A 27,626-nucleotide genomic window follows, 5' to 3' on the forward strand; every position below is an offset into this window, starting at 1 on the left:
ACTGAAAATAATATTTCTAATGCGTCAACATTTTACCTGGCAATCCAATGGGTATTGCCAATTTCACGCTTCGCTTTTATATATTACAATGTCTTGAAGTTGCGGGAAGCAGATTTGGGCAGTTAAGAGACTCTTGAGTACTGCAAAAATGTAATTTCATGAATTATAAACCCATGTGACCAAAACGTACCTTCATTATGTTATCCATATTTGGATGTTTTGGATCTGCATTGTTTATACGTTACTAACTGTCTAATCTGTTCTACTGTTACAAGTGCCAGACAACCTAAAGATCCGTAAACTTCATTGCCCAAAACATATTTATGTGTCATCGTAAATGATGTATACCTTTATCGTTTTAAAGAGAAACACAAAAACTTTAAGTAAGGGCTTTAATCGCTATCAAAAAATAACTCTACCAGTTTTGAATATTACGGAGGTTTTTATCAAGAAATCTAAAATGCTTCACAATATAGATGAAAAACTATAAGGTTACATTTTTATATTCTTTATCTTAATTGGTCTAATTTGAATCCATAAGTCTAGAGCGTGCTGCAGCTTAGTGCTCCCCGTAACAGAGTTTTGATGGCCTGACAACTCTATCGTCCAATTTCGGGTACATGGAACGAGTCTTGTGCTCAAACGCTTACTTATATTCTGTGCTACCGGGAGCTACGTAGAACAAAGCAACTATACTGCTGGAACAAAGAGGGAAATGTTACAAATTGGTGTGGCTGAAAAACGAACTAGGTCGGCCATCTTAAAATGGTAAATATTCACTAGTCGATCTAAATAATATTGTAATCTCCAGACACTAATTATTATAAATGACCGACCGATGTTATCCAATGTAACTTTCTAGATATAATCTTTCTAGATGTAATTTAAGGAGAGATTCAAGGCGATCTACCATGATCATTATAGTCAGGTGAAGTCAAATCTCCGAAAAAGGGGCGGCCATCTTGGAATGATGATTTAACATCATGGGTAATACAACAAAACGCACTGTCCACCTTTTTAATCCATATATAGGGGTATATTTAGAGTATTCTCTTATTTCTGAATATGTCAAAGACTATATACTGTATTGGTACCCATATTGGCTAGGCTTCCAATTGAGTCTACAGAAATATTGCGAATATCATTAGCGCCAAAATATCAGTAAAATTTGTCAAAAACACACCATTCTACTGTAATGGGCACTAGGTCTACCCACACAAGTGAGGTACATTTTTATTGGGAGACATGGGGGAATGCTAGGTGGTAGGAAGTTTGTGGCTCCATGCAGATTTATTTGCTTTCCATCACAGAAATGTGAGTAGAATGTGTTTTTAAAGTCAAAATTTGAGGTTTGAAAGGGCTTCTGGGTAAGAAAACATGGTAAGAGCCATACAAGTCACCACACCCTGGATTCCCTGGATGTCTAGTTGTGCAGGGTTGCCATGTTTTCTTAGGTGCCAGCTGAGCCAGGACCCAAAATTCACAGCTACCCACAATGCAAAAAAAAGAGTCAGTTTTTAGTGGGAAACATGTAATGTGTCCATGTTGCATTTTGGGCCTCTCACTGTTGAGGGTACTAAGCCAGCCCACGCTAGTGAGGTACCTTTTTAATTGGGAGACGTGGGAACACAGTATAGTAGAAAATGTGTTATTACCATTTCTCTGTTTTTATGCCTCTCCAAATGTAATCCAGTCTGTAAGAAGACATTTTGAAAAACGCCCTCTGAATCAAATGCTAATATGGGTACCCACAAATTCAGAGATGTACAAATAACAACTGCTCTTAAACTCTGTATCTGGTGTATATTTCAGAAATACATAGGTTTCCCTCATAACCATTTTTCACTCTTTATATTTTACCATATGAATTGCTGTATAGTCGGTACCCACAGAAAAATCGTTACAAGATGCAGCTGAGTTGTAGGCCCTGGGTACCTCGCAGTTCGTTGAGGTCATACCAACTCTATATATCCCAGTCAGTAGACGGTTTTAGCCAATTTAACAGTATATTGCTTTTGTATATCAGCCATTGTGACAAGAAGTTACAGATGAAAACGTTGTCACAAACTTCAGTTTTTTCCTACTCATTTTCAATATTTTTTAGTTTGAATTGTTAGTTTCTTTGGGTAAACCTTTAGGGATCTACACAAATTACCCCTTGTTGATTTCAGAATTCCGTCTACTTTTCAGAAATCTATAGCTATGTGGGATCACCCATGGGTTTCACACGTTTCCACCACAAACTGGAAGAAGGATGAAAGCAGGGATATTTTGAAAAATTGATTACCTCTTTAAAAAAAATGCCAAAACTGTGCCAAAAATTGGCTTGTTGATTCAGCTCTGCATGTTCCTGAAACCAGCAAATCTTTTTTTTTCTTTTTTTTTTTTTAAGAAAAAAAGACACTTTTTTTTTTATGGAGTGCCTTTCCAAATTTTCCCCCAAAACACAAAATGTAGCTATATGTTATAATTTCCTCAACCTTTGTCATGGGCAGGAGATGCACAAGACAGGGTAGAAAGTGGCTAAAACGCCATCATAAAAGGGGTTGTCAGCCTGCCAGGCCTTTAACTCTACAACTGATCAGACACAAGTACAAGGCGGGCAGCTACAATGATCAAGATAACCTCTCCAGGTCAACTCTGGGTACCTGGATTTATGGTTAACAGCAGGGCAGATTTAAGCACCCACTAATCTTCAAGCATTTGTAAATAATAACTCTGCCAGTGCAGTTAGACAAATATTTCATGATACCTCATGTGTGCTATTAATGCATAGTAAAAATAAAATGAGGTGGGAATTTAATATTTAATTAAAATGTTAGCAAAGTAATTTCAATTAATATATTTAGATACATTAAATATGTAATTCAAAATTAAGTTAATATTGCTGCAGCAATTTGTTTTCTTTTGTTCCACATTTAAAATAAATATATAAAATTATTTTACAATAAGATTTACCAGAAAAAGGTACATTTTGCTTACCCTGTAAGCATCTGTTCGTAGCATGTAGTGCTTTAGATCCACAAGCTCTGCATATTGCTCCCTTCTAGCATTGGGCTCTGGCCTTTGCAAGTTCTTTTTCTCTATGAAGTTTTTTGAGTAACAAGGTATATATTAACTCCTCCCTTAGCTTGCAGTGCGTATGGGCACAGTTAGATTGTTTTTTGCACTACGGGTAAGAGTAGCATGGAGTAGTGAGTAGACAGAGTGTGGTGCACATATGTACTGCGAAAGGAGCCTAAGTAGTAAAGAGGTGATATTTCAGATCAGAGCCACGAGTTTCAGCAGAAGAGGGTGGGCACATGTGAAGATAAACATTCTCTGCATAGATTGTAAAGCAGCACCCGTCTACAGGAGGTGGCCACCGTTTGGGTGATGCAGATGTCTGAAAAAAGGCTCTTATTGACCAGCGAGGATAGCCACATAGTAGTGTTGGTTGAACATGCTTGGGGATGACCAAGTGGCTGTTCAAGGTATGTCAGCCAGAGAAAGGTCCCTAAGAGGCCACAGTTTCTGCCTTTTTTGCGTGTAGTGTGTGCCCTTGTGATAGCAAGCCTGGAAGCACTTAACTATCTCTCTGGCAATCCCTGCGTTGGATCCCTGTCTTCCAAGTGCGAGATCACTAGATTGAGTTGCTTGAGGTCTTAATGCCTGATTTGGCTGTGGTTCCTGGTGAGAAGGTTCAGCCTGTTTGAGAACTTCTTGTGGGAATTGATCCATGTTTCGAGGAGTGCTGAATACCATGACTGTCTGGCCCAGGTGGGGGCTAGGAGGATGACAGTCTGAGAGTTCCCACTCGTGGACCTGTTGGTATGTCCTCGTGAACAAGTCTGCAAGGTCATTGTCTAACCCCCTTAAAGTACTCTGCCATCCAATGAATGCGGTGGCAGAGTGCCCAAAGCAAATGGTTTAAGCTACCAAGGAGAGGGCAGAAAGTAATTGCCGTCCTGCTTTTGGCTGTAGTTTTGTCCGTCCTGACTACTACTACTTAGCCCCCGATGAATTGAGGGAAAGCTTTAACCCCTTATCTGCTTAGGCTGTTTCACCCCTTTGCTGAGATCTTTTTTTTTTTTTAGATATTTGGTGTAGTTTTGCACATATGCCACCACACTGGGAAATTAAATGCATTCTATTTTTGGAATGTACCTTGTTTTTTGCTCAAAAGAGATGAAGAAATAGAGGTAGATGTGCATTTTAGTGACATTTCTGCACCCCAATTATAGACAGAAAGATTTTGCTATTCCAAGAATCTTTCTTTCTGATCGATAATTCTAACCACAGATTCCCAACTGTAGAATATTCCCCAGATGTCAGACTTGATCATAATGTTTTCGTAGCAGTGCTTCTGGATGCATCGTTTGCCGCTCCACATTGGCATAGTCCTGCCTCAGAAGTGATGGAATTGCATATAAGTGGCCCCCCCCTGCACGTTGATGTTGATTCCTTTCTTTCCATGGAGTCAGAGCTCATTTCCCTTTTTTGTAGGTTTGTGTTTTTCAAACTGAATTCCAGAATGCAAAGGAAAGATGTCTGCACCTCAAATTACAGGGTGCAGACCATACTGTGACTGCTTTAACCCGATGTCGATGATGGACCTGCATGAGGTGTGCCTCACATGTTTGGGCTTGTGGCACGACTCTCAATCCGTGAGAGAAATGTACCCTCATGCACCTGAAGGTGATTCGCAACATTGAGGCCAAACATCAAAAGAAAGCACCCAAGTCCCTCTCCCACTCTAAGTTAAGGACACTGTTCTGCTCTTGAGAGTAATCCTTTGATAAGTTCTCTTCATTGTCATCCTGTATGTCAAAGGTCTAGTCGCGGTGCAAGCACTAGAAAGCAAAGCAGGACTCAACCCCATCCCTCGACTTTCTAAAGAGAAGTTGCGAGGCTGTCCAGTTGCCACTAAATTTTGCTCCCAATCTCTGTTTGATTTATCAGTCCCACAGTTGATCCTGTTCCACTCTCAATTTCCTGGGCCATTGGCCACGCTGCAGCAGATCAAGGTCTTTAGGAAGACCGTGCTGTGTATTTTTCGCACTCTTCTGGTTTCCTTTGGCGCTCCTTCAGGCATTAAGGATTAGTAGCGTCCTCCACTCAGGTCATTGCCGGTAGATTCATCCTCAGCGCTGTCTCAGCCCCTGGAGCCCGTCTAGGGTCTGCACCAATTCAGGTGCCAACTTCCATTGTGGCTCTCAGACCTGTGCCCGTCCCTGTTTAGATGATGCAGGTCTTGACGTTGCCGGCACCAAGGTGAACCCTCTTCCGACTTCAGTATCCCACACTGGACGAATCTGTCTCGACCCTGGCTAAAGTTGCTCTCTGAGTCCACTCTGACAAACCCAGATCCTGTACAGTCTGATTCAGATCAAACATTCCTTCTGCTATGGAGCCGTCCTCAGCTGCTTAACCAGCTTTTAAGGTCTTATTCACCACAAGGAGGTGACAGTGTTGTTGATGGGAATGATTTACCCCCACAATATGATGACAATTTATACATGATTTTGCACAAGGCCAGGGGGCTTGATACTTGCCCTAATACAGAACAGTGATTGTTTTGCAATATTCGTCAGAAGTGCTGCTGAAGTCCTGCATCTGCAACTAACTTCTTTTGAAGTAAAAACAAAAATCTTTAATGAAGTCCTACAGCCTGGTTTGAATGTTTCTGAGCACTTCCTTCTGTTCAATGAAGGCCTAATTGCTACCCTTATGGGCACTTCATCTAAACAGTGTTCTGGCCCACCAGTGAACAGACAGGTAGTCAGACTCCACAGACTGGCTCCTGGTTGCCCTGACTTCATTACACAGCATCCTAGTACTGAAAGGTTGCTGGTTCATGCCACCAGCCGGGTGAATCCTAATTCGTACCCATAAGTTTATAAGGATTGAGGCGTTAGAGAAGCTTTTGTTCTCTTTGGCCAGCCTAGCCTTGAGGTCGGGTAATGCATTTTACCTATGTGATCTTCCTGGCAGTCCCAGAAAAGGTTAAAGCCTCCTTAACTTAAATAATTCAAGATTTCCAGGAGGCCACAAAATATGTGATTTGGGTTGCCTGGATAGTACTGATTGCTTGGAGTTAGCAGTTGGCACTAGTGTGTGCTCCCATCACCATGCATGGATGCAATCCACAGGAGTTTTCTAGAGCTGTGCAGATATCCCTTAAGGATATGCCTTTTGATAGATCCTGCCTTTCTGATGAAAAGGCTGATTCTGCCCTTGCAAACGTTTAGGAAAGTGGTGCCATGGAGTGTTGTTTTGGCTTTTTACCCTTACCAGACAGTTTCCTCATCAATTTCAACCCTTCTGAGGCCACTCCAGATGGCTGACTTATAGACAGCGTCAGGACCCTATCATTTCAACAGTCACCCAATCCTTTCGTGGCTGGCAATCATGCCGACATCGCACAGGTCACCAGGGATACCATTCTTCTCGGTCCCCCCTCCCTATTGCATCATCACCCAAGCTGCATCAATTTGCCCTTAGCGGTGCATGACCAACCTGTGGGAGGCAGGATCAACTATTTTCTCCAGGGGTGTCAATCTACCACTTCTGACAGATGGGTCAGTCGAACTGGGCTATGACCTTTAATTTCTTGCCAACCTGCTGCAGCTTCAACCCATATCGGTTGACGACTTTCAGAGGAGCATCTATCCCTCTACTGTCCAAAGGGGCCATTGAGAATGTTACAGATACAGAAATAGGTACAGGCTGTTACCCCTGCTGTGTCCGTGTGCCCTAGAAGGATGGAGAACTTCTTCAAATTCTTGAACTTCGCCTTATAAAAGCTATCCCTAAGGAGAACAAATCAATAATGCTCACACTGACCCAGGTTCTAGTTACCCTGGATGCGGGCGAGTGGATGGTAGCCTTAGACCTTCAAGTTGTGTACTTTCATATGCCTGTCCTGCAGTTCCATAGATGTTAGCTGGGCTTCAAGTTCAGCCAAGTGCATTTTCAATCAGTCAATTTATAATGCACAGAAAATCACCTGTGAGGGTCTCTAGGCGCTAGAGTGGCTAATTGCTTGGTGGTCATCTACTCATTCGAACAGCCATATCTTGAGTCTTATCCTGAATTGGTAGAGTGAAGAGGTGGTCCACAGGTGCAGATGCAGGTTGTTCCAAACTTTGGCCGCTAGGTTAGAGAAGGAGCGTCTTCCGCTGTTGCTTCGGCGGATCTGGGGAGTGTTTGCGAGGGGGAGGCTAGTAGATCGTAGTTGTCTGGTCGGTCGTTTAAAGATATGCATTTGTTGATGTATGTTGGTCCCTTGTTGTGAAGACCTTAGTAGGTGTGGGTCAACATCTTGAACGGACATCTCTTCTGGAGCGAAGCCAGTGTAGCTTCTTGAGGTGGGTTGTGATGTGGGTCCATCTGGGGAGGTCGAGGAGGACTCTTGCCGTAGAGTTTTGTATTGTCTGTAGTTCATCAGGACCCGGGTGGGGATCCCTACATAGAGTGTGTTCCCGTAGTCCAGCCTGCTGGTTACTAGGGCCTGTGTGTCGGTCCTTCTAGTGTTGATAGGGATCCACCTGAAAATCTTGCGGGACATGCGTAGGGGGTGGAAGCAGGCGGATGAGACTATTTCTTCATAGATAGCTTGCTGTCCAGGAGGATACTAAGGAAGCGGGTGTGGTCTTTCGGGGCGGGGGGAGGGCTGAGTTTAGCAGGCCACCATGTGTTGTTGTTCCCAGAGATAAGCACTTAAATCTTGTCCATGTTGAGCTTGAGACAGTTGTCCTTCATACAGTCGGTGACGTTCAACATACATCTGTTGAAGTTTGCTCTGGAGCTGGAGGGACTTCTGACAGCGAGAGGATGAGCTGGCTCTCGTCGGCATAGGAGAAAATTTTGAGTCGGTGTGATCTGATGGAGTTGGCCAGAGGGGGTCATATACATGTTGAAGAGGGTGGGGCTGAGGAACGATCCTTGAGGGACGCCACAGATGATCTTCTTGGGTTTCAAGGTAAACAGTGGAAGACTTTCCATTTGAGGACATCTCCCTGGAGCCAGATGTGATGGAGTCCCATGAGCAAGATGTGGTGGGAGACTGTATCTAAGGCAGCTAACCGGTCCAGGAGGATGAGGCGTGCCATTTCGCAGCAGTCCAGGAGGGCCCTGATGTCGGTGTCGGTATTCAGGGGGGTCTCAGTGCTGTGATGGGCTCGGAATCTTGATTGATAGGGGTCTAGGAGGTTGTTGTTTTCTAGGTGTTCGGTTAGTTGCTGGCTGATTGCTTTCTCAAGCACCTTCGCAGGAAAGGGGAGCAGGGAGATGGGCCGTTAGTTCTTTGGTTCTGCTGAGTCGAGAGATGGTTTCACTTCCGCGCGTTTCTAGTCCTCAGGTAAGGAGGCTGAGGTGATGGAGGTATTCAGGACAGAAATTTGCAAGAGAGTCCAGAAAGAAGCAGAGCAGTGCAGAAGGAACCAACAGAGGTGCAGAAAGAGGCAAGAGGGGTGCAGAAAGAGGCAAGAGGGGTGCAGAAAGAGGCAAGAGGGGTGCAGAAAGAGGCAAGAGAAGTGCAGAAAGAGGCAAGAGAAGTGCAGACAGAAGCAACAGAGGTGCAGAAGGAGGCAAGAGAACTGAAGAAAGAGGCTAGAGAGATGCAGAAAGAGGGGTGCAGAAAGAGGGGAGTAGGGTGCAGAAGGGTACAGAAAGAAACAGGAGAAATGCAGAAAGAAGCAGTAGAGGTGCAGAAAGAAGCAACAGAGGTGCAGAAAGAGGCAAGAGGGGTGCAGAAAAAGGCAAGAGGAGTGTATAAAGAAGCAACAGAGGTGCAGAAGAAGTCAAAAGAAGTGCAGAAAGAGGCAATAGAGCTGCAGAAACATGCAAAAGAGGTGCAGAAAGAAGCAAGAGCAGTGCAAAAAGAACCAAGATAAGGCAGAGCATTGTATTGCCCCATTTCTTCACCAATATCCTTCAACGCTGTTCTATTTAACGAATCTAATGTACCTGGATGCGCCACATGTCTGATCTTATCAGTTCATTCATAAATACATACAGATATGTTCAGTGAAATAGACAATGCAATGTACAGTGTGGATCTTGGTATCTGTTAGGTCCATTGATGATTGCCCTTTGTGTGTCTTACTTTTTGTACAGTCAGGGCTTGTCCCAGTGTCTGTTTCCTAATTTACTCTCTTTTTTAGGTCTCGCCTAGCAATGCAGCGCATGCGCGCTGCTCGCCTTGGCGAGACTTATTATCGTCGACGTGGGTTTGGAAGGGGGACAGGAGATGTGCACGCGTAGGGAAGATAGCAGTTGTGCACGCGTACGGCGGTGTTAGCACAACTCTGAGGACAGCAGATGTGCACGCATAGGGCTTGCGGCACGTTAACACGCCTCCTGCTTGCTCGCTCGTATGCATGCACATCTCCTGTCCTCGCATAGGGCTGGCGTTACAACACAGCGCGGGCATGGCGTGCTTTCACTTTCGCCTTGTTGATCCAGTTGGCACGCATCCGGGCATTTCATCTGAGCTGATTGCGAGCATCTGCTGGTGCGCGCAGAAGAGTTGCCTGTCCTGCCCCGAGCCGCAGAGCGCGAGCTTGGCACTGTTTATTCTGTGGTTTCCGCACGACACAAGACACAGCACAGGTGAGACGCCGGAGCCGCTGATAATCATGCCGTACAGTGCACCTTTGGGTGTGTTTATCTGTGCTCTACCGTGTGCATGCTAAATTCTATAAAGTAGATGTGTACGCTCCCGGACAGGCACATCGCCATCGTGTCTCTCACGGCGGCCGACAGCTTGTTTGTAAGTGTTAGGGAAACTACTGTTGAATTATAAAACTAATACTCAATATTTTTTTTTTAGCTGCAAAAATGGCACAAGTTTCACTGTTGGAAGATCTACATTTGGTCAATCACAATAACGTGTTTTAAGAAATACAAATCATGGCACAAAGCGAGAGAGCAAGGTCGTAGTCAATGAGACACATTTCCACTAACGGGGGGAGAGTTCTACAGACTGAGTGTCAACAGTGGGGTTATTTCGGAGTACCTATCCTTTGTTTTCATTAAAGTGCAACTGTGTATTGCCAAGAATCGGCTTATCTTTTAAATACCCCTTCAGCAATATAGTGGTAGTTTGGCCTGTTAGCCTAAAAACAACTATCCAGCGACTTTGCAATTACATTTGAGAAAACAAAGTTTGAAAATACAGGCTTAATATACACTGTATAAATAGTGACCATACAGGGATATCTCAAGACAGAATATTTGATATGCATATAATCACAGCATTAAGCATCTGTTTCCAAATGTGCTAACAATTACATTAGAACAGTGGATCAACCCAGATCTATGACTGGTGGGGAGCAAGATTGCCATATTTCTATATGGTGAGGGTTTCCTGTTTTCCATGTTTTTTTTGTGAATTTCATTGGGTAATTGGAAGTGTTTTCCCAACTTATGAAAATTGGTGTTTATATATTTTCACGCTACAGACTTGTGCTGGCTGACAGTGTTTTTACACACTTAACAGCAAAATGCACAAACCCAAAATATCGTTGCCTAAATATCATCTGGCAAAAATAGATTTATAAATATGGTTTACAAAAAATGCCCCATTGGAGATAATAATAATAAAGAAATCAATCACCAATGGGGCAATATTTTTCGAGACAATATTTAGATCACAATATTTATGTCAGACGATATTTTTGTAATAAACATACTGATATAAACCCAAAAGCACTTAAACAATAAAATGTTTATCGTAGCAGGACCATCTTTAAAGCGACAAAGTGAAATAGTATCTAAGGCTCTGAGACACCAAGAGGGAATGGCAACATCCACCATGGATGACACCCTCTGCTAACCTTTGAGCACCTACAGGCTCAATTAAGGTAGAGCATGCTATATAAAACAAGCATTTGCAATGCAATAGGTCTCGCATTTACGTGAGTTTGAGCTATTCGCATTGTAAATTACAATGTCTTTTATTTATGTTTTGGTTTTTAAAACAAATAAAAGGCATTGTCATTTGCAATGCTAGTAGCTTAAACTCTAGCAAATGCTAGACCTGTTGCATTGCAAATGCTTGTTTGTCACATTTGCTGGTTTACAGAAGTAGCACTGGGTTGGTGAAGTCACGCTTGTCATTGTGTATTTCTTTGTACGTGCATATTAACCTGGTGTTACTCTGTTGGTGCTGTCAATGCATACTCTAAGTACCGGTTATGGTGGTCAGGCTTTGTCAGTATTTCTATGTTGAAGCTGTCCATGATGTTGCACATATGTCAAAATACTGACATGGTAGGCGGATGGCGATAACCAAGTTATTATTTTGTTAGCCCAATGCAATACACAACCTGGGGCTAGTATGCCCAAATGTACATTGGGGAAAGGTAACCACTAAGCCCCTGCATACTTAGTGGTGTCTATCTGAAAAAAAAGAATTTACAGAAAGTCATCCTTGTGAAAGCAGTATGCCTATTTTGAAAAATTGTGGGTAGGCGCAGTTGGAGTTTCTCCTTATGTCTTTGTTGCTACTCTGCCAGTAAGTAGATGTCCTCCTATTGTTTCTGCATTGGTCATGCAGTTAGTTCTTGTTTCGTTGTGTTGTTTCTGCAGCTGTGTGCTTTTCTCTTTTCCTTCTTTCGGTCTCTCACCAGTCTCTTGACCAACAGACACTCGAACAAGTGTGCAGCCTTTGTTGCAGGGCTCTGTCAAGATCAACTGGCAGTGACATAGAAATGGCATTAATTGTGGGCCACAGAAACCATTTGCAAGAATCTGCAGCTTTACAACCAGAACTGCTCCATCTGGTTGGCAGTGAAGAAAACTTATTTGGCTCGGAATTGTCTTTCTTTGGCCGTAAATGTGCAATGTGTACTGTGCTTAGTTGGCAATTGCCTGTGTTTGTTCTGGGGTGAAAGCAGACCTTTGTGTACATAACTAAGGGGGTGGTCGCAGATCCTTTTAGGGCTAGAGCAAGCACTTGTGTTCAGTGCTTTATTTCTGCTCACTCCTCGTCCTTTGTTGCAACAAGCCATTACATTTTACCAATGCTTGTGAAGCAAATCAGCAAGCCTTTGCAAAGCCAAAATACGAGTGTGCCGTTGCAGAATAGCAGGCGGTGGCAGACCCAATACTGGGTGTCCCTCTAACAGTGTCTTCTGGGAGCATGACTGGTGCGTTTTTTGATAAATAGCCAGTGAGTCCGAGGATCTGTGGTACTGCCAAAGTATACCCGAGCATATTACTCTCTCAATGCAATTCAAATTTTCCTTTATTTGATTTGCAATAGAAATCATAAAAGCACAGTACAAACTATTAAAAGTTACAAACCTCTAATAAATACATGAGCTATCCAGAGGCTACAAATTTATGTATAAGCATAAAACACCCTTGTAAAAATCTAGTTGAATAGCAACATACACTACAATTATATAAAAATTGCAAAATGAGACTTTTAATAATAAGAGAGAAATGGTTATGAGTGAACAGTGTGGAGGCTCATCGTAATAAAATCTAACAAACAAAAACCTACATTTTAGGGACCGCTATGTTGGTAGGAAATGGGGGCCACCTAAAACCATTAATCTAATCATCATAATAAATCATAAATATCTTTATACAGTTTGTGTAAACCGTCTTGAAAAGCACATTATTAAGAAAACGTATTATTAAAATGAAACTATAACTCAGAATTAATAATATTATCACAAATTAGCAAAATACACCCCTGCCAGAAGCCGGGATAAAAAGCAGAAGACTTTAGGTGAGTCTAATAATTGCAGGTACAATAAGGCGGGTCTCACTTGATTAAAATTCAAAGGCACAAAGAGAGGGCGAACATACTTTTGTCTTAAGGCTGACCAGTTTGGACAAATAAAAACAATTTGTAAAGTGGCTAGTGCAGTAGTCATATCACATGTGCAAAAAGGGTGATCCGATAGTTTATGCCACCCATCAGCAAATGTGGAAACAGGATTAATCAGACGTACGTTAACAATCTTCTGGGCTGGGCTGACATATCCAGAGCTAAAAACATTTCTGGATGGATTTCACCATCATAAAGTGCTTGTAATTGTCTTTATGTTGAGCCGCTTTGAACCTGCCTCTTGTGGTTAGCCTAAACCTCTCTTTGACCCAAGCTATGTCTGATTTACAGATCAACTCTGGGGTGCTAAACAACTGAGGAGTTGTTTTTACATAGCTTAGCCATGGTACGCGGTGGCTCATATCCATATTCATGCAGTCTATCTAGCTCCCTTTTAAGCCGTATAGAGACCAAAAGAAGTATTGGGATCGGAATTGAATAAAATCTGAAATATTATCTGCTCCCATCTCCCCGTGCACAGTTTCCTCTGGGACACTCTGGGAAATTGGTAATAACCTAAAAAGAAATATTTTCAGCATTTTGTATTGGGCAACAGGGTTTATATCCCCAGATTTCTGCACCAAACGCCACGGTCGGGATGCACTTTGCATTATAGAGATGTAAAATAGATTTGATGTGACTGTCATAGGAGCTTAGCAAAGGAGTGTATGCCATGAGCTACCCTTTTAAAAGATTGTATATGCACGCTTGCCAGAGGTCCCCAATTTAATTGATTATCCAGCAGAATACCTAAATAACAAAACCTATCCACTTTCCCTAAACAATGGTCTTTTATATAGTAAGTTTTCGATTTCACATTTTTTGGAGCTACTGTCACAGTATAAGACTTAGGATAATTAATTTTCTGTCCTAAATCCTACATAAATTCATAAAACAGATTTAATAATAACTGTAAACCATTTGATGTCCACGCAATAAGAATGAAGTCATCCGCGTACAATTATGCCGGAACCATTCAGTTCCCACCATTGGCACGTCCCAGCAGCGTTCTCTTTAAAACTGGTCTAGCCTAATATACAGGATAAAAAGCATGGGGGCCAAAATACTACCCTATCGGACCCCCCGTCCTAACAAAGTGCATTGTCCGTGGGGCCAAACCTCATTGATGTGTCTAGGCTCATGTGCAGATGGTGCAGAAAGGCTACAAGGACCTCGTCCACCCCCCTGTCCCTAAGCACAGCCCGCAGTTTAGATCGATCCACTGTGTCAAATGCTGTACTGAGGTCCATGAAGGCCAAGTGTATACTGCCCTTTTTAACAGTTGTGTATTTATTAATCAGCAAATCGAGATTAAGGTTCTGGTCAATTGTCCCCCGGCCTGGCCTAAAGCCGTATTGGATATCGGACGAAAATTCTTTGCAGTCAGACCAGTCCACCAATCCTTTTAGGAGAATGCTGCCCACTCTCTCAAAATCTGCCTGTGCTGTTCGTTGGCTTTGCCCAATTGTACCCAATATTAACTCTGATGTTGCAGCTGTGGCACTTGCCCAGAGTGGTCTGTGTCACTGACAAATTTATTATGGACAGGCCCATAGCACTTGCCCAAGTGTTGCCAAAGTAGACTGCCGTTGTAGCCGAGTGTTCTCCACTGCTGAAAAAGAGGCTTTTGCCAAGCCTGAAGCACTGCCAAACAGACTTAGTGATTGCTAGCCTGGTTGCACTTGCTTGATATGTGCTAGTGCGGATGACGCTCCTTTTAATGAAGCTGCTACCTTGAAGCACTTGACCACTGTGTGCCAGAGTTTTTGTGCAGCTGCCGGGGCCACTGCCTGAAAGTGTGCCTGATCAGACTTCGCTGCTGCAGAAGGGTGAAGCTCTTAGAAGAAGCTCAACTGTCACCACCTGGTACTGAGACTGAAACAGACTGCATCTCACCAGTGAGGTCTGCCAGTCAGCCCAAGCGAAGGATTACTAACCGACACCCTAGGTTCCCAGCCTCCAGATAACTCACTGTACGCCCAGAAAAGGGATGCTGGCCCAAAGACAGCTGCACTCATGCCACCACCACTTTACTCTGTAGTGCAACTCTGCATAAGCTCCTAGCACAGGTGCATCGGGCTGAGGCTCCTGAGGAAAGCAAGGACTGGATCACTGAAAGGCCTAGTTGAGGAGTACTGCGGACTCCCAGGTGTTGACATAATAGAGGCTGAGTGTCTGGTACTTCATGAAATAAGGGAGTGGAGCACTGCACCTGTGTCTGAGACTCCAGTGTATCTTGACACTAGAAGCGAGTGTGGAGATGTGGAGGGAGTAATAAAAGGGACAGCTTCACTCAAAGGACAGTGGCCTTGTGCCAGATCATGAGCTTTTTCGTATGCCGTATTGTGCTTTATACAAAGAATCACACTTGCATGGATAATCAAGTTTGGTATCTGTTGAGTGCTGAACTTGTTCTATTCCATAAGTAACCTCCCTGAAAAGCCATCACTATCAATGCCAGCACAGTGCTGAAGGGGCTGTACCTAGCCCAGTTTGTAGACTCTTATTTGGACTGACCACAGGACATCTCCTGGCACAGGATATGACATTTATTGTGTTTTCTCAACACGTTTTGCTTTCCAGGGAGCCCATGACCTGCTCAATAATCAGTCTCTGGTTAATAATAGTGAGTGGTATAAAAGGGCTGTACCTCCTTGATTGGATTGAGGATATTTTTCAGTTCATCTAGATGGAAGCGGTTAGAGCTCAGGGTGAGTTGTGAATTATTGCTTAATGTTTGATATTGTAGTTCAATTATTGAATGACTTTGAAAAAAGTGTAGATTAATCTCAACCCAACCAATCAAGCAACCAACCTGCCCTTTACCCTTTCCTTCAACTAATCATCTTTAATGATGTTTTCTTTGGCCACGAGCCCTCACAGTCATAAACGCTACCTGGATCATCTCGTCAAAGCTAAATTCTTTGCACACTCCGATCCCAATTGCCGGTTTTGGAGCAATAGCACGGTGTCTTCAGGCGTAAGATTCATATATATATTTATGTATTTGTATTGTGTGTGTCCGTGCCCTTACGCAAAAGGTGATTTCAGGGTCATTATGGTTATGAATTTCTCTCAAAAAAGCACTTAGTCACCAGGTATGCTTAGCAACTCAACTATAACTGTCCTCCAATCCTCAGCTCATGACCTCTCATGTCACAGATGACATTGCAAATACTCTAGATCACATCAGTGGGGACTTCGAATATAACATCACCTATGGTTTGGCCCTAAACACTTCCCCCATGTGGACAAAACTCTGCTTTTGGCTCTGGGCTGAGTGCAGCGGGAGTGGAACATAGGGCCCATACTTCAGCCAGGCTCAGTGCTGAGTCCTTATTTGGACCCAGTGTGTGCATTCTTTGGTTGTGCATCATATGGGCTGAGGAAAGGACCTGTACTTCAGACCAGCACCATACACTTGCAAGGTGAGAAGCCACTGCTTATGCTTTTTGACTGTGTGCATTTGAGGAAAAGAATAGGGAATAATCTAACCAGCACATTCCAGTGTATCTACATCCCTTCAGTGTGCATACTGACATCTGTTTGAAAAGTTGTGGCACAAAGGCAGTTTGTGTGAGCTAGAGGAAACTGTAGAGGTAAACAAATATGAAAGTTTTTTATTCATTTTTGAATGCCTTCAGTAATGTTTGAATATTTTCAGTGTAAATTGGGCCTACTTTTTATTGCAGTCATTCTGTTCGCTGTGGGCAAGCCAGCATAATTCATTGTTCTAATGTTTGTGGGAATCCTTTAAACTGCGGTGAGCACAACTGTACCCAAGTTTGTCATGCCGGAAAATGCCAGCCATGCCAGCAGATGATCCACCAAGGTAACCTTTGTATAACCCATATCATGCCTGCATAATTAGCATTACATTTTGTTCAAATGTATGTTTTATTTTTCCTTATTTTCTGTTTGTGAACAAGAAGCACTGAAAAGACGAAAGCACTACCTTAAATGACTCTTTTACCACTGACAGTTAAAGCAAGCATTGGTACAGGCAGAAGATCTGGGTTTAATGCGTTAACACATGGGAAAAATCTAAACAATTGAGAAAGGAAAACCAGACTGAATCGAGTACTCCATTACACTCATGTTTTGTTTCTATGTGAAATAATGGTTGGATGGCGCATGAGACTACAGTTTAGTCCTTCATTTCTTTAATCATCTTCATTTCAGATAATTTAACCACTAATTCTACAATACAAACGATATAGTAATACACATAATTATGCAAATTTAAACAATTCACATACAGCACATAAAAACCACAATCCGTCACAGACTAGATAAGTTCTTCAAATGATAATTCATAATCGTAGTCAATATATCATTACATATAAAATCATTACAGAACCCAAATTTCAAGGTTACCTTCATATTTGTGAATGTGATGAACAGCTTTGTCTACTGTTTAATCAATGCAATCGTCCACCATCAAATTAACTATGTGTAAACAAAAGAAATACCCTTAAGGCATATTTACCATACTGACGAAAAATGTATAGAAATGACAAAAATTGTGGGCTGTGAAGCATCATACTTACATATTCTCAAATTGACCTCATAGCATGGTCTGACTTTCTTCCTCAGCCAGGGTTATTACATGTCTTCGCTGGGCTGTAGCACTGGCAAAATAAAAAGGAGATGACCCTAATTTTCTATCGTCATAGAACATAAAGAACATTAGCCAGATAAGTTAAATCTTGATTGTGATGCCCATGGTTTTTGTTAAATTAGCTAATGGCAATGTCCCTTATCGAAGTTATAACACCAATTTCTTGGCATGTTGAGGTATGACAAAATCAAGATACTATTGGAAACTGGGAGCAGTCTTATACATAGGATATTGGTCAGTTAACTAAAGCATTCCAGATTTAGTTAACCTAAAAGGATATGTTTACTCCGTGATTTATATATAGATTTTGCAGACTGTGTAGTTCTTTTGTCATGGTTCTCCATTTTAGTTCAAACATTATCAAGGCTAAAAAGACCAAACTGGCGATGGACAATGTAGAAAGCTGGGTTTCTGTTGCAGTAACCTCCACACTTTTTGCCAGACTACTGATGCACTTTGACTTGATGTGCCCTGGGTCCCTGCCAATCAGGTTCCCAGGGCCTGTGTTCTTTCCCAAGACTGTACTTTGTACCCCCAATTGGCACCTCTCTGGCCAAATGTCAGTCCCTTGTAAAGGTAACAAGGGCACTGTGGACAGGAAAGGCCTCTAAGGGCTGCAGCACTTATTGTGCCACCCTTAGAAGCCCTGTACCTTTACACACACACACTGCCAGTGCAGGCTTCATGTTTTGGTGCAGAACAAAGTGAAGAGCCGACATGGCACACATCCCTGTGTATATCAAAACAAACAAGTGAAACTTCACCTGATGCCTGGCCGCACATAATCAAAAGATGTGCACAAACATACAGAATTTCAGCTAATAAATATTTTCAGTTTACATTCAATGATTTATTAAATTGAATGATGTGAAGCATTTTAACAAACGAAAGTTGTGGTAATTAGTTGTGACAGTATCCAATTCATTTCAAAGGATTATATACAACATTTCTTGAGTTCAATCTTTAAAATCATGAAGTTCTTCAACATCTTGTTGTTGGTAATGCCCAATGCATTCCGGGATAATGAATCTCTTCTTCAGGGGCCTCTTTGAATATAAACAGATGTAAAACTTGATCGATAAATGATACTTTGTTAAATACAGGGATGGAAACCATAGCAAAATAATATGAAAGGGAGAAATAACGGCATGTCTACAACTCTGTGCCCTGGCATAGGCCAGCCACCCCTCTAGCTGGGTGCACTCTATCAGTGGTGAGGGTACAGGTGCACGAGCCCTGTACCCCTACAGTGTCTCGACCAATTCATAGACATTGTAAGTGCAGTAATGCCATTAAGAGAATATGGTGCTGGGAGTTTGTCATTATGAACCCCACAGCACCATAATGGCTTTACTGCAAAACTGGGACGTTTAGTATCAAACGTCTCAGCACATTACACCCACACTGATGCCAGTGTGGGATTTAATTATAAATGCACTCAGAAGGCATCTTAGAGATGATCCCTGAAAAACGAGCAGCCTCTGGTGGGTTCCCTAACTGGTTATACTGAACAGTATCCCTCTAGACCTATCTTATTTTATTTAGTGTGGATACACATGGAGATAAATACCACTGCTATGTGTGCATTTATATAAAAAAAAAAATTATTTATATTTTTAGTTATTTATGCATTATTTCTTCATAATCTGTTGCTTTTTCCCATTATACAATACAATTCATTGCTTCTTTTGTAAAAGGTTTTGTCTTTTTATAAAATACAGAGTGTAAACAAACATCTTTTCAATAGTCATACCCTGTAAATTTCATCAATGGTTCACAACAACAAAGATAAGAATAACCCCACACCAGTCATACCTCTAAAGTATCTACATACATATCACATTCATACAACACCTTACAAACCGCACCCCAAAGAAAAGGAAAAACAGCAAAATTAGCGCTCGTCCAACAGGGCAAGCTGCTGGATCCTCTGATGGATTGTTAAACGTTGGGGTGTCTCAAACTCTCTGGTCGACGCACGTTTCGGTGGCCTAACAATCTTCAAATGCCACCTTCTTCAGGACCTGTTGCTGCGTGTGTTAATCACGGGCAAGGGTGGGGGCCTGAATTATCTAAAAGTCAATAGGATAATGTTACTAAACATAGTTTTGTATAGTAGCAAGTACCATGTGTCAATCCTACAGGAGAATATACAATTTATCTCCAATGCATAGTTTAGTTTGAATGACCCATTTCAGGTTTGCAAAAACGCTACTGAATTCGTTGCCCTTAAAAAGATACCGTTGGTATACTAAAATAGAGAAAAGAAGAAAAAGTTTAGAAGAACAGAGTTGATAGGAGATGAATAGAATATATAGTCTTGACTTCTACTTTCACATCTACCATTCTGGGGTACTTTTACACCTACTACATTAGATAGATACGAGAGAGACATATGTGACTCTACCTGCTATCAGGTGGGCTCACTGATAGTGATGCGGGGACGTATGGTCATCTGGAAATCATGTGATATTGGTTTGATTATGGCTATTGCTGAAAAAAGATAATTATTAAAAGGTCATCTATTTCTGATAAGTATGTCATTATATGACCGCATATTTGTCCAATAAAACATTATCTAACATACCTCATATATGTTTAAATCACTCCGAAAATCGTTAAATGGAGCCGTCGGTTTACCACGTTATCACTCCGCCGTATCTTTTTATTTAGAGGAATTGATTTCATTCAAGATACCCATGAGCCTCATTGAACCTGTGTATAGTCATAGAAACTGATGGTTATTATCTATGCAATTGCTCATAGTCATGAAATGGGCGGATTGTGCCTACTTAAAGATAATTCAAACTATTTATAGGGCTACACCTACTTTTTCAATGCTGTCCTCAGTATTTGTTGTGGCGGTCGATCTTAGTTTTTATTCCCTTGTCGATTGGGACTTTCTTTAGTCAAAGTTCAGCGTCTGAGTCTCAAAGCCATTACGACCGCTGATGTGAAAAAAATAATAGGTTAAGTTAGAATGGAAAAAAGGGAATCAAACTAGCTATTGTTATTATTGGTTGCCCCGAAGTCAGATTGTTTGAACAGAAGATTCTTGGTTTAATTATCCTGTCAATTCCAATATCGTTGCTAATGGCCAACAAACATATCAGGGTATGTATTATCCTGATGCTACTAACCCTACCTGGCAACATAATGCTCGTCGGTTAGGGTTGGTGCGCTTCTACCTCCAATGTGATAATCCACTCCCAAACCTCAAAGTCTAATGTCTCTATCAGTTCACTACGTCTAGGTACGATCTTCCGGGCTATGATTTCGTGATAGGTTAAATTCCAAATACCTCAAAACATGGTTCAGCCCCAAAGTTACGCACGAATTCGTGTGACGATTTCTCACCTATTACTCGATGTTGTACGGCGTTCTCCAAGGGGTCTTGGCGTGGTCCGGCTCCATGCAGGTCTCAGATCGGACTGCCGCTTTTTATACCTTTCACCTCGGCCTAATTTAGGGATAATTGGTAGATACGAAACACCTGCGGCTCTCTTGCCGGCAAGCTATACGTCATTTTCCGATGTGTGTTTTCTTCATAGAATTGTCCTGCTAAAGTTGACTCCATCTTGGAGTGGTATTTGAATACATAGAGCCCTATTACAAATTTGGGCTGATCCCAGCTATTGTCTGCCATATTCCACTATGGAACCTGTAATGCGGAATTATGTATATTGTATTTGTTAGGGATTGTGTCGGTATAAATGCTATCCGACTACCCAAGTGTGAACGTTAATTTTGTTTTAGTCGGAAAAATGATGGCGCCATGTTGGAATAGGTCAAACCCAATTGTATCGGTATTAATTCTATCCGACTACCCAAGTGTAAACGTTTATTTTGTTTTAGTCGGAAAAGTGATGGCGCCATGTTGGAATGGGTCAATCCCAATATATTTATCTCATACATGGTAGTGCCGCGTATCTAAATTGACATAAAAATTAAGTGAGATAAATAATGGAAATGTATTACAAGTCGTGCGGCCCAAATGTGAACATTCCCTATTTTGTTATCGAGTAAACTTTTGGCGCCATATTGGAAAGGGTCGATCCCGGTATGTATGTATCCTACAGGACGGCTATTAGTGAGGCTTCTCTAAATCAACATACTGACTACCATAGGAAACATGGGGATATATATTGCAAATCTTATTGCAATGAGATATTATAAGAGCAGGTTTCTATACCAAATACCAATCGTGTTGGAAATGTTATTGGCCGTTCTTTATCAGTGCTAAAGTAAATTTCCATTGCCAAAGGGAATGTATCCTTTTTTGTTTGTCGATGAACCTAGTTAGGTTATATTAGTGTGTGTAAACCTCAAATGAAGTTTAAATGGCATTGGTAAAGTGACTGCTGAGATCTACTACAATCATTTAGATGGAACATAAACGCCCTTATATACTTCGAAACTAGTCTCCAAGTTCCTAAATAGGGGTAGATGTAGGATAGAACAAGGATATATGTAAGTAGATGATGTGTTTTTACTTACAATGCCTAAGTATATACTCGGGCTGTAATTTCAAATTATACCTAATGTGCAGGAACATATTTAGGCACATCCTGTAAGATGGCGTCCAATGCCTACCCTACCACACTACTTTTCTCATACATTATATAGGCAGTGACTGGTCCATAGCATGCTCACCTCCCGCATCAATTGTTAACATCCTTAACCGGTATGCCACACTATTTCCTCGTTTAGACCATTTTTCACTGTGTCTAGGGTGTAAATCCAATAGTTCTCACGTGTTTTTCTCACTTTTTGTGTTTCTTTGCCCGAGATATTTCTTACTTTTTCAAGGATTAGCCATCTTAACTCATTTTCATTATGGCCCAGATCTATACAGTGTTGAACCATAGGGCTGAGTAATTTTTTAGTTCTTATAGCAGATCTGTGCTCACTATACCGAATTCTAAACTCACGTCCTGTTTCCCCTACATATCCGAGAGCACAGGGACACAGAATGAGATAGACAAGATTGTAGCTTCTACAATTTGTGAAATCACGCAATCTGCCTGCCTTTCCTTGGTAATTCCATGACTCAGTGACTAGCGCGCTTTCACATGCAACGCATGAGCCACACTTGTGGTTTCCTAGGATTGGTGGTCCTACTAGCGTAGTTTGCGAATTAACTTCTCTCTGTTTGGGCCTTGTATGGACCAGACTATCCTTGATATTGCGATTTCTGCGAAATGCGAGGATAGGCTTTTGAATGGTCTCTTGATTCTCATCTGCATTGAGAATGTGCCAGTTTTTGTTCAATACTTTTTTCAGTTTGAAGTTAAGAGTTGAGTGATTCACTACGCAAACTAATTTGTCGTTCTTCGGACGCGTGTTGCCTACTAACAGGGCATCACGGTTGTAATATCGTGCCCTCTTATAAGCTGATCTGATCAGGCGTCTAGGATACCCTCGTACAATCAGTCTTTTTTTCAGATCCTCCCCATGTTTATCATAGTCTTTAATATTCGAACAGTTACGTCGAATACGCAAGAATTCTCCGAAGGGGATGGAATCTTTTTGGCTATTTGGATGATAACTGGCGTGTGCCAAAATTGTATTTTTAGAAGTTGGTTTTCTGTAAAAATTGACCGAGATTTTGCCATCATCTGATTGTATCATTATATCAAGGAATTCCACTGAGACCGTGCTTCTATGGCTAGTAAATTTCAAATTTTTGTCACTGACATTTAGCCATTCTATGAACGTGGTTAAAGTTTCATCATCTCCTCGCCAAATGAAAAAAATATCATCAATGAATCTATGCCATTTTAAAACATTCTCATAAAAAGGGGCTATTTCATTGAAGATATGTTTCAATTCGTACTCACCCATATATATATTGGCCACACTGGGGGCACAGGAAGCCCCCATGCTGGTCCCTTTGATCTGATGATAAAGATCCCCTCTGAAGTCAAAATAATTATTTTTTAGCACTATTTCAAGGCATTCTAATATAAAGTCATTTGGTCTTTCTCCCTGTGTTCTTTCTAGGAGGGTCTTGACTGCTTCCACCGCTTGTTGTTGTGGTATATTAGTGTAAAGCGCTTCAATGTCAAGCGTGACTAAGATCTCATTATTGGGGTCATAGGGTACATGTTCAAGTTTGTTGATGATATCTCGTGTGTCCTTAATATAGGATTTGTACTGAGTTGTGAGTGGGCATAAGAATGTGTCCACATATTTCGATATTGGTTCGGTTATGGAGTTGATGGAAGAAACAATCGGACGTAATGGAGGATCCGACACGTTCTTATGTGTTTTTGGCACCCCATACAGTGCTGGAATAATTGCATTGGTTTTGTTAAGAAACAAATATTCCTTTTCACATATAATTTCATCTGCAAAGGCTTTACTCGTGGTACGATTGACAAGTTCTTTCAATTTGGTCAGAGCTCCTGCTTTGATGGGCCTGTAGTGCTCAGCCACATTTAACATTTGTTGAACCTTTTCCTCATACTTGTGAGTATCCATAAGGACAATGCCCCCACCTTTATCACAAGGTTTAATTGTAAGTTCGGGTGCATTTTGGAGTTTTAATAGGGCAGTTCTTTCTAAGGTTGTAAGGTTAGGTTTACTCTGATGATTATATTTCATAATCTTGCTAATATCATTTAGCACCAGTTTTTCGAAAATGGCGACCTCAGGGCCCACCATTTCCAACGTAGGTGTAAACATGGATTTTAACTTACAACCTGATAGGTTGGTCTCAGGGTCCCCATCGTCTTTGTCCAAAAAGAATTTTTTTAGGCGAATTTTCCTAAAAAAGGAGAAGATGTCCTGCATAAGTTTAAACTTATTGCAGTATGTATTCGGTACAAAGGATAATCCTCTGCTTAGAATGGCTTCTTCCTCTGGTTTCAATGTGTGGGTGGAGATGTTAAAGATAGGTATGGTGTCTATATTAGCTACAGTATTCAGTTCTTCCAATATTGTTGGTTGCGGGTCCTCATGTACATTTGAGGAGGTTGAGGGTCCATATGTTGGTAACCTCTCCTGTCTGACTTCGTAAATCTGCCTCTGTTGCGGCCTCGGCCTCTCCCTAAAAAAGGAGGGGGAGCTTGATAATAGGATTGGTGGTCTCCACCTCTGCCTCTGTATGGTCGTTGACCTTGATAAGGGTCTTCATAGTTATTGGGCACATCTCCTTCGGATTCGGATGAGTTGGTATCTGAAAATGTGACCACTTTTCTTTTATTATTGTTGGCATAGGTGTATGGTTCATTTTCATTTTGCCACTCCTGGTAATAGTTACTTCTGAGGTATGGGTATACCTTTTCCTGGGTGAACCATTTTATATCCTTCCTCAATTTTTCCGGTTTTTTCTTTATGATATATTCTTCGAAATCATGTAGTTCACCTTTCAAACTCTCCAATTTTTCCTTTGCCTCGTCTACGGCTGTATTAGTTTTTAATTTGTCTTCTAATTCCAAAATTTGTACATTGAGAGCTGCAACTAGTTCTTTTGCTGTTTCGATGATTAATATCATCCAATCTCTTGAACACCTATTACTAATATGGGACCATCTCTCCAAAAATTTACGTAGTTCCACAAATAGCGTAGGGACATTACGGACCCGTAGACCCGATGGGATAACTCCTGCCCTCAGATACTCAAGCATAAATGTGGCATGGGATTCCATTCTCTTACATTTCTTCCTCAGGTTCAACAGTGTGTGCCATTCATTATTGGCCACATTGACTGATGAGGTACTCTGATTGGTGGTACCGGTGTTGCCAATGAGTGCTATAACATCAGCATCTGTGAAGCCAAAAGTTTGTAGGGCTTCCATTGTCACAATACACGCAATTTGCCCGGGAGTGCTATGATTATCCTTGCCTCCACTAATATAAAATCAATTAATAAGATGCGATTGCAAAAAAACCAAAATATCATGAATTGATGTTTAAGACAATAAATATGCTCGTAAAGAGGGAGGATAAGTGCTTATAGGAGAATTGAGTGAGTGACTATAGTTCTAAGAGAAAACACCGAATATGTGTCAGTAGGAGTAGATGTGTGAGAGTTAAAGAGCATCCAATTACTGAGCGCTTTTGCTTACCTTAACAGGTGGGTGAGACTCTCAAAACGAATACCTGTGATTAAACAACCACAATTAGTCATACAGAAAAAGGGAACCCCCTAAAAGGTTAATTTGAGGTCAGGGAACAGGGGGAACAAGGAAAATATCGACTATACTGAACAGTATCCCTCTAGACCTATCTTATTTTATTTAGTGTGGATACACATGGAGATAAATACCACTGCTATGTGTGCATTTATATAAAAAAAAAATGTATTTATATTTTTAGTTATTTATGCATTATTTCTTCATAATCTGTTGCTTTTTCCCATTATACAATACAATTCATTGCTTCTTTTGTAAAAGGTTTTGTCTTTTTATAAAATACAAAGTGTAAACAAACATCTTTTCAATAGTCATACCCTGTAAATTTCATCAATGGTTCACAACAACAAAGATAAGACACCCCAACGTTTAACAATCCATCAGAGGATCCAGCAGCTTGCCCTGTTGGACGAGCGCTAATTTTGCTGTTTTTCCTTTTCTTTGGGGTGCGGTTTGTAAGGTGTTGTATGAATGTGATATGTATGTAGATACTTTAGAGGTATGACTGGTGTGGGGTTATTCTTATCTTTGTTGTTGTGAACCATTGATGAAATTTACAGGGTATGACTATTGAAAAGATGTTTGTTTACACTCTGTATTTTATAAAAAGACAAAACCTTTTACAAAAGAAGCAATGAATTGTATTGTATAATGGGAAAAAGCAACAGATTATGAAGAAATAATGCATAAATAACTAAAAATATAAATAAATTTTTTTTGTATATAAATGCACACATAGCAGTGGTATTTATCTCCATGTGTATCCACACTAAATAAAATAAGATAGGTCTAGAGGGATACTGTTCAGTATAGTCGATATTTTCCTTGTTCCCCCTGTTCCCTGACCTCAAATTAACCTTTTAGGGGGTTCCCTTTTTCTGTATGACTAATTGTGGTTGTTTAATCACAGGTATTCGTTTTGAGAGTCTCACCCACCTGTTAAGGTAAGCAAAAGCGCTCAGTAATTGGATGCTCTTTAACTCTCACACATCTACTCCTACTGACACATATTCGGTGTTTTCTCTTAGAACTATAGTCACTCACTCAATTCTCCTATAAGCACTTATCCTCCCTCTTTACGAGCATATTTATTGTCTTAAACATCAATTCATGATATTTTGGTTTTTTTGCAATCGCATCTTATTAATTGATTTTATATTAGTGGAGGCAAGGATAATCATAGCACTCCCGGGCAAATTGCGTGTATTGTGACAATGGAAGCCCTACAAACTTTTGGCTTCACAGATGCTGATGTTATAGCACTCATTGGCAACACCGGTACCACCAATCAGAGTACCTCATCAGTCAATGTGGCCAATAATGAATGGCACACACTGTTGAACCTGAGGAAGAAATGTAAGAGAATGGAATCCCATGCCACATTTATGCTTGAGTATCTGAGGGCAGGAGTTATCCCATCGGGTCTACGGGTCCGTAATGTCCCTACGCTATTTGTGGAACTACGTAAATTTTTGGAGAGATGGTCCCATATTAGTAATAGGTGTTCAAGAGATTGGATGATATTAATCATCGAAACAGCAAAAGAACTAGTTGCAGCTCTCAATGTACAAATTTTGGAATTAGAAGACAAATTAAAAACTAATACAGCCGTAGACGAGGCAAAGGAAAAATTGGAGAGTTTGAAAGGTGAACTACATGATTTCGAAGAATATATCATAAAGAAAAAACCGGAAAAATTGAGGAAGGATATAAAATGGTTCACCCAGGAAAAGGTATACCCATACCTCAGAAGTAACTATTACCAGGAGTGGCAAAATGAAAATGAACCATACACCTATGCCAACAATAATAAAAGAAAAGTGGTCACATTTTCAGATACCAACTCATCCGAATCCGAAGGAGATGTGCCCAATAACTATGAAGACCCTTATCAAGGTCAACGACCATACAGAGGCAGAGGTGGAGACCACCAATCCTATTATCAAGCTCCCCCTCCTTTTTTAGGGAGAGGCCGAGGCCGCAACAGAGGCAGATTTACGAAGTCAGACAGGAGAGGTTACCAACATATGGACCCTCAACC

General features: G+C 41.2%; 1 protein-coding gene and 1 long non-coding RNA gene across 2 annotated transcripts in view; one reads left to right on the forward strand and one right to left on the reverse strand.

The window, feature by feature from the left end:
• Positions 1 to 27,626, forward strand: part of NFX1 (nuclear transcription factor, X-box binding 1) — a 660,521-nt gene that overhangs the window by 220,992 nt on the left and 411,903 nt on the right. The window contains exon 7 of the mRNA XM_085606860.1: positions 16,519 to 16,658. Within this exon, the coding sequence (XP_085462986.1) occupies positions 16,519 to 16,658 (140 nt within the window). The remainder of the gene's footprint in view (positions 1 to 16,518; positions 16,659 to 27,626) is intronic.
• Positions 19,320 to 20,395, reverse strand: LOC146822667 (uncharacterized). The gene is made up of 4 exons (XR_014961819.1): positions 20,278 to 20,395; positions 20,035 to 20,162; positions 19,855 to 19,940; positions 19,320 to 19,519 (listed from the first exon to the last, which is right to left on the reverse strand). It is a non-coding gene; the product is annotated as an uncharacterized LOC146822667 (long non-coding RNA).

Source organism: Triturus cristatus, chromosome 5_2, assembly GCF_964204655.1.
Source record: "Triturus cristatus chromosome 5_2, aTriCri1.1, whole genome shotgun sequence".
In the NCBI taxonomy this organism is placed as follows: domain Eukaryota; kingdom Metazoa; phylum Chordata; class Amphibia; order Caudata; family Salamandridae; genus Triturus; species Triturus cristatus.